Raw genomic sequence first — 15,633 nt, forward strand, 5'->3', positions numbered from 1 at the left:
AATGTATTATTTCCCAAGGCAACAGAGCAACCCCTGGAATGACAAACTCACTTTTTTCACTCTGTGAGGCTGTTCTGACAATTCACGCCATTTAATATTTATAAAACTAAAAAGCATACTGTTTAACTTTTAAACATATACATTATCAATAGCAAAACTAGAGTAATAAAATAAAGAAAAATAATTTTTCTTGAAATGGGCATTTCAATGTTGTTGCAACCACCACTAAGTGGAACAATTGACTGTTTATGTATATTAATCAAGATCTGACAAAATAAGTCGTCTCTTTGCCCCTCCAGGAATCTCTTGATAACTGGAGTTTAAAAGAAACTCTATTACTTCTCCCGAGTATGCCACAAATAGCTGCTTGCTCTCCATGCCACTGGAATCAAGCTATCCTGGCTGAAGAGGGGTGAAACCCCGAAACCGGTCCTAGGATGCTTGTTTCCAGTCCACGGAGGACCTGGCTTGGCAGTTCGGGCTGGACTGTTCCCATGAGGCACAGGGTCAAGACTGATTTGCATATGGCTGGGTTCAAACTGGAACGGCATGGTGAGCAAAAAAACGATGGATTTAGGCCCAGATCTCTGTACTGGGGTGAATGTATGACATTGTTCTGCATTCTGTCCATCATTTGTTGTTTTTGCACAAATAGCTGCCAGGCATACCCTGAGTGAGGCGTACAACAACCTCCATTGAGTGGATAAGCACTCAACGGGCTGATGCTCTGCCTCTTGATCTCCATCAAAACGACTTCCTTTGCATGCTGGTGCATGGGCATTAGGATGAAGTGCCTTGCAGTGGGAACTGGGGAGCAGAGGAAGGGTTTCAGGCTGTTGTCTTGGCTCCCACTCTGCTGGTTAGTCTTTTCCTTGGTGCAGAGGTTCTCCTGAAAGTACTTCTGAACTGTATTGATCCCATTGCATTTGCAGTCGCATTGTTTATTTTCATGCTATGCAGGGCTTCATCTACTGAGGTTTCAAGAAGTGTTCCCCTCAGTGAACAGCATATTGATGACAGCTGCCTGCATCTTGGGTTTAAAACTTGACGCCTTCAGGCCAATATCTGTTTCTAACTGCCTGCTGCATCATGGCTAACTTCAAGCAAGTATTGGTGATATTCCTGCCCTCTGTGATGACATGCCTTGCCCTCTTGTACTGATATGATAGATGTTACATCGACCTCTCCATACTTCTGGCAAGCATGTTTATTGGTAAGTGAGCTGGCTATGAACCACTGCGTTGCTGCCAAGTACTCTATGTTTCTTCCTACCCTTTCCAAGTGCTTGCTTTCCATATCAGGTGCCGTTTCTATGGATGCTGGGACGCTGGCCCTCTTCCAAGCTGTGATGACTATGACCGAGTCTGCCTTGACAGTACCCTTGATTTACTAGGATGAATGCTTATAATGCTTTTCAACCATGGGGATCACAACTTTGGTCACTGGTAGTTATCCAAATGGTTCTCGCCCTTTGTCAAAAACGCAAAGCAGCATGTCAGAGTACCTCTTAGTCAGAGCTAGTGTGTCTGATTGTCAAGACTTTCTCCCTCCCACGCAGGCCGGTTACAAGGACTTGCCATCAGTGGCATTTGTTCAAACTGGTGATTGTCTTTCGTCCTCCCCCGCCCCCCCTCCCCCCCCCCCCCCAACTGTTATACATGGCACTTGTGTCCCATGGGTAGGCCTTTTAGGTGTCTGAGAATTTCCATTTGCTAGTTTTGTATCCTTGATTTTAATGTCTTGGGCTGGAAATCTGTGCAGGCTCTGTAGTAGTCTGATCAACGGTCTCTCAGAAGGCAGAGGTTGCAGACTAGAACACGGTCTTTTTGTATGAATTTGTGGTGGAACTTTGGGCAAGAGAGGAAAGGGGTATGCTCCATACCAAATTCAGTGTCTGTGACCCACGTGGTCTTTGCCTATGTGTGTTCTCCTGGTGAAGAACACCTGGTGTCTACTCTCAGCTTAAGCTGGTAGTCTGTGTTTATTCTCCTCTCCCTCTCTTTTCGGGGCAGCTATTGGATAAAAAAAATCCTCTTATTCCTCGACACCGAGCTCCTGTCCATGCATCCAGACCGAATGGCGGAAAAACAATTCTGAAGATGACTACAACGTACAGAGGATTCTGAGAGGTCTGACGTCATGAAGGTGGATTCTGAGAGGTCTGACGTCATGAAGGTGGATTCTACCGCCAAATTGTCAAAGTAGATGCAAAAAAAAAACAAAGGAGAGAACTGCGGATCAAACTACTAGAGGGCAGAATAATGCACAGCATGAGAAAACAGAAAAGATTCATGCTGCAAAACAAAGTTTGACGTTCTGCCACATCAAGTAATTTCACCTCCATATGCAAAAGAGGTCTACAGACTACATGGCAGTTGATGTTTCTCCTTCCTCAAGCTTACAAAACTCTTTACATTTGTCACAGTATACTGTCTACAGATTCAGATATTTACATCTGATGTATACAATCTCAACGGTTACAAATTACCCATGATGTCAGATTATCAGGGAGGCGTACATCACTATTCCAAGACAACACTGAATACTCACTAGAGGCAGTGAGTATATTAAAAGAATCTGCGCAGGGTGCATTTCTGTTTTTAGACCTAACAAATGAGTGGCAGGTTTAAAAAACATTTAAACATATGGACACTCGTTACGAGGTCTACAAATCACTTTGATTTAATAGGTCCTATTATGCTAATAAAAAAGATTTTGTGCATCCAGGCTTTTTTCCATACATTTCATTTAAGATATTTTGCACAGACTAATCAAAATATATTGAGGGACATGTTGGTTAACTGAGGCGGCACACCACCCTTCTTCAGAAAAAGCAGGCTAAGCAGACAGAGCTAAAGACAGTTTCCTCATCTAGCTAAGGTCCTTTAACAGCTAGTGTAATCTATAGTTGGTAAATAGTCTTTTGTGGTTTTCCTCCTGATTTACTAAATGTAGGCTAGTCTCACACGTATTTGGAGGACCTTTTATTACTGTAAGCTTCTGATTGAAGTTGAATCCAGGATATACCCTAATAATAATCATCTTAATACAACCTAAAGGCTTGTTGACCTAGAAGTCTGAGAACTTGGTCCATACACTGGTACAAATGGCCACATGACTAGCAATAGTAAGATCTACCTTTTTCCAAGCTCTTCAGAGGCAACAAACAGTCCTATGGATATGTACGACCACTTACATGACTGTAACCCAAAATACACTGCACTGACTACACCAGGATCAAGTCCGAGAGGATGCCAGCTCTAGCATATGAACTCCGCAGCTAAAAGACTACAAATCTGGCATAAATAGCAAAACAGCACAACGTCCTCACTTGGAGGCTGCAAAACGCTACAAAGCCATACCTAGCTCAGTGTAATATATAGGAAGTGCATATTAAAGACTACCCAGCCTAATTAAATGACTGGCAAAGATAGCAAGAAACTTTCTCAGAAGAATGTTTACTTATCATGCAGGTCAGTGTTTACTCTTGGAAGGCTCCCAGCCTAGAAGTTATAGTACTACCAGACCAAAGAGCTGAGAACATAGCATTCAAAACACTACCAAGCCCCAGTATGAACTAACAGTCAGGCATCCCAAACATGTTCAGCACTGGCTAGCCCAGTGCGTCAGTCCTTGTGTCCTGCAGGCATGAAAATATCAACCCTGTCTCTGCTCCATAGAAAATGTATGGCACTAGCAGTTCAGCCTAGGTGGGGCAAAGATTAACCACCCACAGCCACGCTCCAATATATATGCCAACTCGCATAAAGCCCACCAACATAGCTCGCTCACCGAAAATCCATCTTACCTGGTATGCAAAGGCTTGCGGTGAGTTATCAATGATGATTGTTTTCGAAAGATCTCTTCCCAGAATATTTAAATCTTTGATGTAGTTTCCTTGTACACAAACACAATGCTCACGGAATAATCTGTGCCTAGCATGAAAAAAAGGTTACGTTTATCAATTAGGCAAACTAAGATGGCAATCACAGTGTGAAACAGAAGGAAAATAGAATCACAAAAACCTGTGGCACAGTATATAGAACCATATTTGACCTGTGGCTCAAGTAGGTATCAAGAGCAGGAAAACATCAGCTTCAAGCAGTTACCCTTTGGGTTACTAGTGCACTGCAGTGCCATGGTTGATTCAATCATTCAGTGAGCACCAGGCCACAGTAGGACCACAGTCTCATTAGGAAGAGGGCAGTGCAACTCTAGGGATAATGTTGCTTAATGAGTAGTGGGGGCAGTGCAACATCTGCAGCACACTATATTGCTTGGGAGACACCAGTAACATTTCTGCATAAGGGTTACTCATTGGTGCACTGAAAGGCCAGAAAAATACAACATCAGTGATAAGGAACTGTTATTTATCCTTACAGCACGGACACTTTAAATGAATTAAAATACATACATACATAGTAAAATATTACCTGATATTACTGAGAGGTAATGCTTGACCAATAACATGATTATCCTGATCATATTTATAACAGAACAGTTTGTTTCCCCCATGTTGCGAGAAAGGTGGATGATATACTTCACTAGCCTTCTAAGAGTACAAAGACAACTGGGCTAGTGTAAGGCAATGGGGTGCTAAAAGTTTCTAGATTACTAAAAAAACATAACCATAATTGTAAAATGTATGCAATCTTTAAAGGTGTCTTTATTAGGCTGCTGTAATGGAGGAAAAGGTACTTACCCTGCAACTACTCTCCAGTGTATGCAAGTTACAAATATGGAAATGCTTTGAATTTCTTTTGTTCAGATTTAAACTCGCTGGTACATTATCATAGCAGTGCTAAAATACAAAAGATTATTTTGTGTAACAATATATATATCTATATATCTCTATCAAAAGTGTTCCTTCCACTCTCCCCGCCCTGGGTAGAGGATCGCTCGTGCCAGCGGAGCGAGCCGGACTTCAAATCCAAATCACACAGCAAAATAAGACTATCACTCTGGGGATAAATCCAATGGTAGTTGTATTATCCAGTAACGCGTTTCGACTATCTTGCAGTCTTGCTCACACACTGGATACGAGTTACACGGCTGAATACATACAGGACTCCCAAAATAGAAGGCGGATAAAAGAGGGCAGAAATCCACAAGTAACCATTTTGTAATGTGTACATACATACAGTCTTAATACCAGTTACTCCATTGTATTTGGCTTGAAACAGTTATTGATGTGTTATGTGAATTAAAATAAAATATTGATGTCAAACAAAAACAATGTTCGCCCTCCGAGAAAACGACCTGCTTAACTTCACAAGGTATACACAGGGCTACATATGAGAACATGGCATCCATTTTTAAATGTGCAACTGCATAATGTCGTCATGTCAGATGCCTCCTAGTGAGTATATGGATTGTCCGAGCCATGTCCTAAGCTTACTCATGTGAAATATCCGATTAATACACAACAAAATTCACCCACCTATGAGAAAATAAAGTTATGCCTGGAACATGAAGTAATCATATATTGATACGGGAGTAATCAATTGTTGATTCAAGCAGCACAGTGCTCGAATTGCATACTCCTCACTCTGAGCCAGTGGCCAGTGGTCCACACCACGCATTCACAGAAATGTTTAGTAAGGCATGGTGCCTGATTATTCATCTACCTAGAAAAGTACGCGAAAGTGGAAAAAGTACAGAAACGCGAACTAGACAGACATGTATCATCGCTTTCCGTTCTAACCAGAAAAGAAAATCTGAATGTTTAGCCTAAATAACACAACCAACTGAGGTTTCAAATCGAATTACCATCACAAATCATGTGATATACAAATGAAATTAACACTGAAACTCAATTAATAAAACAAGAATAGATCTTAGCTGTGACGTGCCTTCTACCACTTCAACGTGGCTTGTATCAACAATGGATTACTCCTGTATCAATATGATTACTCCCGGTTTCAGCCATAAGGAATATGCTACTTACCAGTATGCATCTGTTCTTGGCATGTAGAGCTGCAGAGTTGTACACTTAGCATAGATCGCCATCTGGTGTTGGGCCCGGATGTTTGCAGTTTGTTTTTCTTCTTGGACAGTCTTTGGAAGTCACGAGTTTGGTGACTCCTCCTTCGGTCCGTACTGCGCATGGGCTTCGGCTCCATCCTCAGATTGTTTTTCGCCAACAGGGAAATGATGGAGCGTACTAATAACAGTGAGAAACCCATGTGTTGTATCTAAATAAGATGTACTGGAACGGATACAGGTAGCCGGGGAGGCGGGTGGGCGTGTACAACTCTGCAGCTCTACATGCCAAGAACAGATGCATACTGGTAAGTAGCATATTCCGTTCGAGGCATATGAGCTGCAGATTGTACACTTAGCATAGATTACATAGCAGTACCCAACCTTAGCGGCGACCACCGGTATCCGTTGCAGCTGTTTGAAAAAGTGTCTTTAGTACAGCCTGGCCCACCCTAGCTTGCTGCTTGGAATGCACATCTACACAGTAGTGTTTTGTGAAGGTGTGCGGTGTAGACCATGTGGCTGCTTTGCAGATGTCATCTAAGGGTATATTCCCTAGAAAAGCCATAGAAGCCCCTAACTTTCTTGTAGAGTGGGCTCTAGGAGGAACAGATAATGTTCTCTTTGCCTTTTGATAGCAAATTTGTATGCATTTTACAATCCACCTAGCTATCCCTGATTTAGAAATGGGGTTGCCTTTATGTGGTGGAGAGAAGGAAACGAACAATTGTTTAGTCTTCCTGAAGGGTTGCGTTCTTTGTATGTAGTATAGCAACGCCCTTTTCACATCAAGTGTGTGTAAGGCCCTTTCTGCAACAGATTGGGGTTGCGAAAAGAAGACAGGTAATTCCACTGATTGATTGAGGTGGAAGGGGGAAATGACTTTGGGCAGAAACTTCGGATTTGTGCGAAGTATGACCTTGCTGTGATGCATTTGTATGTAGGGTTCCTGTATGGTGAACGCTTGTATTTCACCAACCCTTCTAAGGGAAGTGATCGCTACAAGGAAAGCTGTTTTCCAGGTGAGAAACTGTAGCTCACATTTGTGCATTGGTTCGAAGTGTGGACCCATTAGTCGTGTAAGAACTAAATTTAGATTCCATACAGGGGAAGGTGGTGCCCTGGGAGGAATTACGCGTTTAAGGCCTTCCATGAAGGCTTTAATAGCGGGCACTCTGAAGAGTGATAAATGCTGTCTGTTTTGTAGATAAGCAGCGATCGCTGCTAGGTGTAGGCGTATGGATGAATATGCCAGGTTACACCTGTGAAGATGGAGCAGATAGCATATGATGTGCTGTATGGATGCATCTAGAGGGTTGATTGTATTGTTACGGCAGTAAATTACAAATCTTTTCCACTTTGCGGCATAGCATGCTCTAGTGGTAGGACGTCTGGCTTCCATGATGATGTTCATGCAATCAGGGGGAAGGTTAAGGTATCCGAATTCTAGGATTTCAGGAGCCAGATCGCCAGGTTGAGCTGAGCTGGGTCCGGGTGCCTGATTTCTCCATGGTTCTGGGTTAGGAGGCATGGGGATAGATGTAGTTTTTGATGTGGTACCACTGACAGTTGTAGTAGCGTGGTGTACCACGGCTGCCTGGCCCACGTTGGAGCTACCAGAATGAGTGTGAGGGAGTGCTGTTGTAGCTTCCTGACCACTAATGGAATTAGTGGGAGAGGTGGAAAGGCGTATGCAAATCTGCCTGACCAGTTCATCCATATCGCATTGCCCTTGGACAATGGGTGTGGGTATCTGGCGGCGAAGCTTGGGCATTTTTTGTTTTCGTGGGTGGCGAAGAGGTCTATCTGAGGATGCCCCCATTGTTGGAAGAATGGGTGAAGAACTTGTGGATGCAGTTCCCATTCGTGTAGTTGTTGCGTTTGTCTGCTGAGCAGATCTGCCATGGTGTTTTGTACGCCTGGAACGTGCTGTGCCAGGAGAAAGATGTTTTGAGGAATTGCCCATCTCCATATGCTCTGGGCTAAGCGGGAGAGCTGGGGAGAGTGTGTCCCCCCCTGTTTTTGGATATAATACATTGCAGTCATATTGTCTGTGCGAATGAGGACTGCTTTGCCCGAAATCTGTTTTTGGAAAGATTTTAGGGCTAGAAAGATCGCCAAGAGCTCCAGATGGTTGATGTGGAGCGATTTTTGCTGTGGCGTCCATAGACCTTGCATGGTGAGGTGTAGAAGGTGCGCTCCCCAGCCGGAGAGCGATGCGTCCGCTGTTAGAGTCACCTGAGGAACCAGGTCCAGGAACGGCCGCCCTTTGGAAAGGTTTGTGGTGTTCCACCACTGCAGAGAGTGATGTGTGCGGCCGTCCACCAACACCAGATCCGTCAGCTGACCCTGGGCCTGGTTCCACTGTTGTGCTAGGCACTCTTGAAGTGGACGCATGTGGAGTCTTGCATGGGGCACTATGAAGATGCAAGACGTCATCATTCCTATGAGCTTCATAAACACTCTTGCTGGAAGAGAGTGTTGAGGAAGGAATGTTTTGCGTAAGGCTTGAATGCTTGTGATTCTGGCTGAGTTTGGATAGGCAATACCCTTGGAGGTGTCTATAGTGGCCCCGAGATATTGCTTTGTGTGAGATGGTATGAGGTGGGACTTTTGGTAGTTCACCGTGAAGCCTAGCTGGTGGAGCAGTTGGATGGTGCTGTTCGTATGTTGCACACATTGGTCGTAGGACGCGGCTTTTATCAGCCAGTCGTCCAGGTAAGGGAAGACGTGAATGTGTTGACGTCTGAGGTGTGCTGCTACTACTGCTAGGCATTTGGTAAACACCCGTGGTGCGGTGGTGACCCCGAAGGGGAGAACCGTGAATTGGTAATGTTGCCCGTCCACCACGAACCTGAGGTATTTCCTGTGAGAGGGGTGTATTGGAATGTGAAAGTATGCGTCTTTCAGATCCAAGGTTGTGAGAAAGTCTCCCTGGCAGAGGAGTGGGAGGACTTGCTGTAGGGTGACCATGTGAAAATGGTCTGAATGTATGTAGGCATTTAGAGGCCGGAGGTCGAGAATGGGTCTGAGGGTCCCGTCTTTCTTTGGTATTAAGAAATATAGGGAGTAGACCCCTAGATTTTGTTGATTGACGGGGACCTGCTCTATAGCGTGCTTTTGGAGGAGTGAGAGTACCTCTTGTTTGAGCAGTGTGGAATGTTCTTGAGACATTGGACGGTGCCTTGGTGGGATATTGGGTGGGGTAGATGTTAGTTCGAGACAGTACCCTGACCGAATGATTTGGGTCACCCATTTGTCCGATGTTATGGACTCCCATACGTGGATAAAGTTTTGTAGTCTGCCCCCGACCGGAGTGGAATGGTCTGGGGGGAGCGGAGGGGAGTCATTGTGCTGGGGGGGTGGCAGAACGGGTGTTGTTGGTTTTGCCCCTGCCCTTATTGTTGTTACCCCTGTAACCACCTCTCTGATTGCCCTTTGAGAAGGTATTTTGAGGAGGGGACTTGTAGGAGGTAGAGGCGTTATCGGTGGAGGAGCCTCTGCCTGTGCCACGAAAGGACGAGCGTCGAAAGGAACGTTTGGAGGCTTGTGTTTGGAGTGCCCCCATAGACTTTGCTGTGTCTGTGTCTTTCTTCATCTTTTCGAGCGCTTCGTCTACCTTTGGCCCAAAGAGTGTTTCCTGGTCAAAGGGGTGATTGAGTATGGATGCTTGGACTTCAGGCTTGAACCCTGAGATCCTGAGCCAGGCGTGGCGGCGAAGCAGGACACTGGTATTTATGGCCCTAGAAGCAGTGTCGGCTGCATCGAGGGCACACTTAATGGAGGTGTTTGTAATTAGTTTACCCTCCTGTATCAGGTCATGAGCCTTGTGCTTGTATTTTTCTGGAAGGTGCTGCATAAGAGCCTCTAGTTCGTCATAGTGTGCTCTATCATATCGCGCAAGCAGTGCTTGTGTGTTTGCAATGCGCCACATGTTTGCAGCTTGGGAGGCGGTGCGTTTATCAGACGCGTCCAGAAGTTTAGATTCTTTGTCTGGCGGTGGGGCATCTCCTGAGGATTGGGAGTTAGCCCGCTTTCTAGCTGTGGAGACAACTAGGGAATCTAGGGGAGCAGGGCCCTTGATGTAAGCAGGGTCTGTGGGTGCCGCCTTATACTTCTTCTCTATTCTAGGGTTCAGTACTCTGGCTCCGACAGGGTCTTTGAACACCTCTGTAGCGTGTTTGGTGACACCCTTAAGCATGGGTAAAATGGAAGTGGATTTGTCTTGTATATCAAATGTATCCAGTAGGAAGTCTTCTTCTACTGGTTCACTGTGCATGTCCACCCCGTGGTAGTGTGCTGCTCTCTGCACTAAATGGTGAAACCCTAAGGAGTCCTCTGGAGGAGACGGTCTTGATGGGTATAGGTCGTCCTGAGGTACATTGGGTATATCAGGGTTATTGTAATCCTCCCATGGATCTGGGGTCCCTGGTGGAGTGGGATCCATTGGGGCGTCCGCCGGGTAATTGTCCGGATCCCCATCATCCGGATCTGGGGATGGGGTCGGATCGCAGTGAGGTACAGGTGGCGGAGACCTGTGAGGTGGAGGCGGTGGAGGGGGTAGGGGAGGCGGTGGTGGGGAGGGCACTCTGAGGGGAGAAGTAGCAGAGTCCTTCCTTTTGGGTGGAGGGGGAGGAGCCGGAGCATCAAGGCGTCTTTTCTTGGTAGTTAAAGTCAAAAGCCCAGTCTTTGGATCTTTGGACAAAGTCTTTTGTAAAGGGTCTGGTGTAAACAGAGCCAATGTTGTCGAGTCGTCTGTCGGCACCGGTGATTTCGGAACCGGGGGTTTCGATGGTCTGTGTGCGCCATGCTTTTTTGAGGTCTCCGGGTGTTTCGGCGTCGAATGATGTTTCGGCGCCGGAGCATCGGTGCCGACGGATTTGTGTTTGTGTTTGTTCGGCACCGAGTGTCCAGGCTTCGGCACCGGTGGTTTCGGAGTCGAGCTGGATTTTGCAGTCTTCGGTGCCGGATGCTGTTTTTCGGCACCGGGTGTTGGCTGGCTCGATCCCGAGCTGCCATGAGACTTTGGGAGCTTCGACACCGGGCCCGAAGGTGGGGTGATCGAAGTTTGGTTTTGGTTTTGCCCAGGCCGGCAGGCGAGGGAGTAACCTGAGTCTTTGGTTTTCGGCGTGGGGGTGGGAGGGGGCATAGTACTCACGGCCCGCTGCGCTGGTGTAATGTCCTCCACGTCGGAGTCGTCGGCCTCGGAAGCGCTGACGACGTCTTCCTCCTGCTCGGTGTGTGTTTGCCCCGAAGCTTCGGCGTCGTCTCCGAAGATGTCCGGTGGAGCTGCAGAGGATGAGTGCGCCATGGTGCGTCGAGCTCTTCGATCTCGGATGGTCTTCTTCGATCGAAAAGACTTGCAGGCGGGGCAGTCTCTGGCCTCGTGTTCCGGAGAGAGGCAAAGGTTACACACCTGATGGAGGTCGGTGTGGGGAAATTTAGACCCACATTTTGGGCACTTTTTGAACGGAGTCCTTTCCATCGGCCGGGACCGGAGTCGCGGAGGGCCCGAAGGCCGGTGTCGATGTACGGGATGGAGAAAGTGCCGCTTCGAGAGATGAAGATGATGAAGGAACTCGAAGAATCGAGGATTTTCCGTCGAGGCTGGAACCGTAGAAGTTCGAAGCCGGAGCACGAAGTATCACATCCGAGCCCGATGGCGGAAAAAAACAATCTGAGGATGGAGCCGAAGCCCATGCGCAGTACGGACCGAAGGAGGAGTCACCAAACTCGTGACTTCCAAAGACTGTCCAAGAAGAAAAACAAACTGCAAACATCCGGGCCCAACACCAGATGGCGATCTATGCTAAGTGTACAATCTGCAGCTCATATGCCTCGAACCTTTATTTTCTCATAGGTGGGTGAATTTTGTTGTGTATTAATCAGACATGTCACATGAGTAAAATTAGGACATGGCACGGACAATCCATATACTCACTACAAGGCGCCTGACATGACATTATGCATTTGCACATTTCAAAATAGATGCCATGTTCTCATGAGAATTGTAGCCCTGTGTATACCTTGTGAAGATAATCAGGTCGTTTTCTTAGAGGGCGAACATTTTTGTTTGAAATTAATATTTTAATTCACATAAATTAATAACTGTTTCAAGCTGAACACAATGGAGTAAATGGCATTAAGACTGTATGTATCTACACATTGCAAAATGGTTGCCTTGTTTACTTGTGGATTACAGCCCTCTTTTGTCCACCTTCTATTTTGAGAGTTCTGTATGTATTCAGCCTTGTAACTCACATCCAGTGTGTGAGCAAGACTGCAAGACAGTCGAAACTAGTTACTGGATAATACAACTACCATTGGATTTATCCCGAGTGATGGTCTTATTTTGTTGTGTGATTTGGAGATATACATACACACACACACACACACGCACGCACACACACGCACACACAAAATAATGATTTGTTATAACTAATGCACAAGTGTGCCTAAATATATATACTGCTTACCAGAGGTGGATACATTGCTTAGCTATTAGTTCAATTCAGGGGAATTTCCAATGAAAGCAGCATTCAGCACTGAATTGTACCACCCGCATGTGTATTCTGAAGTACTTTATAAAAAACTTTTTTTTTTAAAAAGACTTCTTTAGAAAAGCCTGTAAGCACAAAAATAAAAGAAATTGACAGTCTGGTGATGGCTATATTGGGCAGTTTTCGTATACTTGCTTTAAAAAGCATTGAAAATGCAACAGGTCTTGCCTTTGATTAAGTTAAAGCTATTTGCTTTGCTAATGGTATTGTATAGCAAAGCAAATGGCTTTAACTTAATGAAAGTTCTTAATAAGTTCTACTTCCTATCTTCTTCCTCACACACCCAGAGTTAGTTTTCTTTATTTACCACACACAGCACCAGCCAGCCCGCCCCCCTCCGTATCTTGCTCACATAGAACCTTCCTCCTCTTCCTGATAGACACTCTAGCTCTTCCCTCCTTTGTCGCAGACTAGGACTCCCTCCCTCACACTCTTGTTTCACTTACACCTTTGCCCCCCACACGGCCCCTACCTCTCCTCCTCCAGATCCTCCTCCTACCTCCTTGTTGTACTCCAGCAGGGCCTTTTGCACCAGCTCCTGGTCTCTGGACCAGCTGGAGTCCTAGGTCCATCCTGGGGTGAGGGTCAGGGGTCCTCGGGTGAACAATGTGCCCGGTGGCGGCGGAGGGTAGGGAGCACGGGGATGTTTAGAGGCTGTGTCCGAGCATAGCCAATGCAAACGCCCTGTTTAAAGCTCCTTCACTTACAGTGTGTGACGTCAGAGGGAGGAGGAGGAACGAGTAGGGGGGAAAGACAAGAGAAAGAGGAGGGAACGGGGAGGGGCAAGATTAGGAAGGCTCAAAGAGAGTAGAGACGGCGTTACCTGCGGTAGGCAGAGCAAGAGTTTATTATATATTATTCTACAAGAGGAAGGAAGACTGACATTCAACCGGTTGCAATGTTCTTGATTGGCGTGAGAATTCAGATACATATTTTTTATGTAAATACATGGAATGGATAATGATCCAAGACATATGCGCTTGTTTACATGGTCATTCCAGCAGATAGGGGCCGGGCGCCAGCGCCCGAACGTTCAACATGTGCTGCGCCTGTTCCCACTGTCCGTTACTGCCGAGTGATCCCAGCATGCCTGCAAAGCATTACCCATCCCGGGCGACTAAGAATAGCAGCGCATACGAAAAATGGCGACGGCGCAAGCAAGGAGTGACTAACTCTGTTTTCCATGAAGGGCGCCAGGGGCTTCCCGCGGAAAAGTTATTCCGTTTGGCCGGCGGGCCAAGTGCTTTCTCAAGGCAGAAAGTCTTGTAAATGTATACTCTGAGAGTCCTGTAATTATGAAGTGGTTGAAGAAAGGCTTTGTTAAACAAGTTGGAGAAGCGGGGTATTTACGGCCAGGTCTCCAAGAAAAGAGTAAATAAATTAGACCAGCTGTCACATGGATGACAGGCGCCTCTGATGCGCACTCATGTGGAAGCGATGCAGGAAAGCGTCAGGCCACAGCACCAGCCAGGCCGGGCTGATCAGAACCAATTTTCCAATTAACGGCACTGCGATCGAAGCGGCGAACCAGTAGTGCGTCAGCAAGGGGATGCTGCGGAACCAATCCCCGATGTCCGACATGACGGCAACTCAGGCGGGCACCGCTACAGCTCCTCAATTGGGAAGGAGCGGCTTCTCCTACAAGACATCCACCCGATACTGCCCCAGGCTGGCACCAGCGGGCACAGCGCGCATGCGCACAGCTCCCCTGACGTGTCCACTCAGAATTCGACAACACACGCCATTTCCGGGTTATAGATTCAGGGACTTCCTTGTTTGCTTTGCCTGGCCGTCTAATGGGCAGAGCGTGTATCTTCCTCGAGTTCTTGCAACACGTTTGATACTGTATTGCCTAATATTGGTTTGATGATTTAGAATGGCTTCACAGGAAAGACGCGCACGATTACTGCCTCGTGTGAAACTCACAAGCGGAGTACGGAAGCTATACCCTGCCAGGGCACGGTGTTCGCTAAAATTAAAAATGAACGGCGGCTGTACTGATTCCATGCATGTCGGCTGGGACACTTATCCTCAGTTAGCACCCTCCAAATAAGGCCCTGCGTTCAACTGCTGCAGCGCCTGACCGGGAGGAGTGAGCCCGGGTCCTCGACACTGCAGGCGCGTGCTGCAATGCCAACAACAACTCTTTTAGAGCGTCCCAGTTGGACTGCCTCGCATGACTGGTTTCTTATCTTTATGGGGCCATGTGTTTGCTTTTGGGGATCAAAAAGAGTAGCCTGCCTCTGCCGCATAGAGTGAACTCAAGTGAACCAGCTGCTATAACTCCGGCGCCCAAAGAGGGACGCACTCAAACTACGGACGCTCTGATCCTGCAAGTGCGATAACACTTAATTTGGGCATGTTGGCGCTGGATTATCTTGCTTGCTAGATAGCGCTGCGGTGCTAGAAAACCTTTGACTTTGTGAGTAGACTCTTGAGAGTAGGCTTACCCTCGATGTTGCATATAGTTAATGGAGAATAACCATTATTGCTACAGTGAGGAGGGAGAGGAACACAGGTAACGGACCATGAAATACTAGAGGAAAAAATACAGCCCGGATAAAACCAACCCTGCTCTTATTTGTAAATACATTTTGTCAAAATATATACATCCCTTTAAAAGCAATTCAGATTAAGTAGAACTGTAACCCGAACCAGGGGAACAAGATAAGGATGTCCACACTGACTGACTACTAGATATTCTTTGCCCGAGGAACTCTAGTAAAAAAAAATATACAAATCCTGAGAAAAAAGGCAGCAAAGTGGGATTGTAAACACGTAATACTTGCACTGTTTGGAAATGATCTCTCTGTGCTTTGTAACCCATTCTGAATATTCATTGATGGTACACAAGACTTGGAAAACTTCTCCGAAGTCTCAAGATTTAAGAAAAATATTCAAATTCAACAGGACAAAACATACACAAAAAGTCATCGGTTTTCAAAGATACTATGCAAGCTCATAGTTTTACTCCTAGTTCATAGCCACATAAGAATATTTAGGGATTAAACTTCCAATGATGCTTGAGAAATACTACGATACTAATACTCCTCCACTTTTGGAAGACTTTATTTAAAAATGTATTGCTAGG

General features: G+C 46.1%; 1 protein-coding gene across 3 annotated transcripts in view; it reads right to left on the minus strand.

Annotated features, from left to right (window-relative positions):
- CTDSPL2 (CTD small phosphatase like 2) overlaps positions 1–15,633 on the minus strand; it is a 471,093-nt gene that overhangs the window by 143,147 nt on the left and 312,313 nt on the right. For all 3 annotated transcript variants that reach the window (XR_014978858.1, XM_085644683.1, XM_085644684.1), the window contains exon 11: positions 3,809–3,935. Coding sequence is in view for 2 of the 3 variants with exons in the window: in XM_085644683.1 (XP_085500809.1) it covers positions 3,809–3,935 (127 nt within the window). In the remaining variant the exon portion in view is untranslated. The remainder of the gene's footprint in view (positions 1–3,808; positions 3,936–15,633) is intronic.

Source organism: Triturus cristatus, chromosome 3_1 (assembly GCF_964204655.1).
Source record: "Triturus cristatus chromosome 3_1, aTriCri1.1, whole genome shotgun sequence".
NCBI classification, from domain to species: Eukaryota; Metazoa; Chordata; class Amphibia; order Caudata; family Salamandridae; genus Triturus; species Triturus cristatus.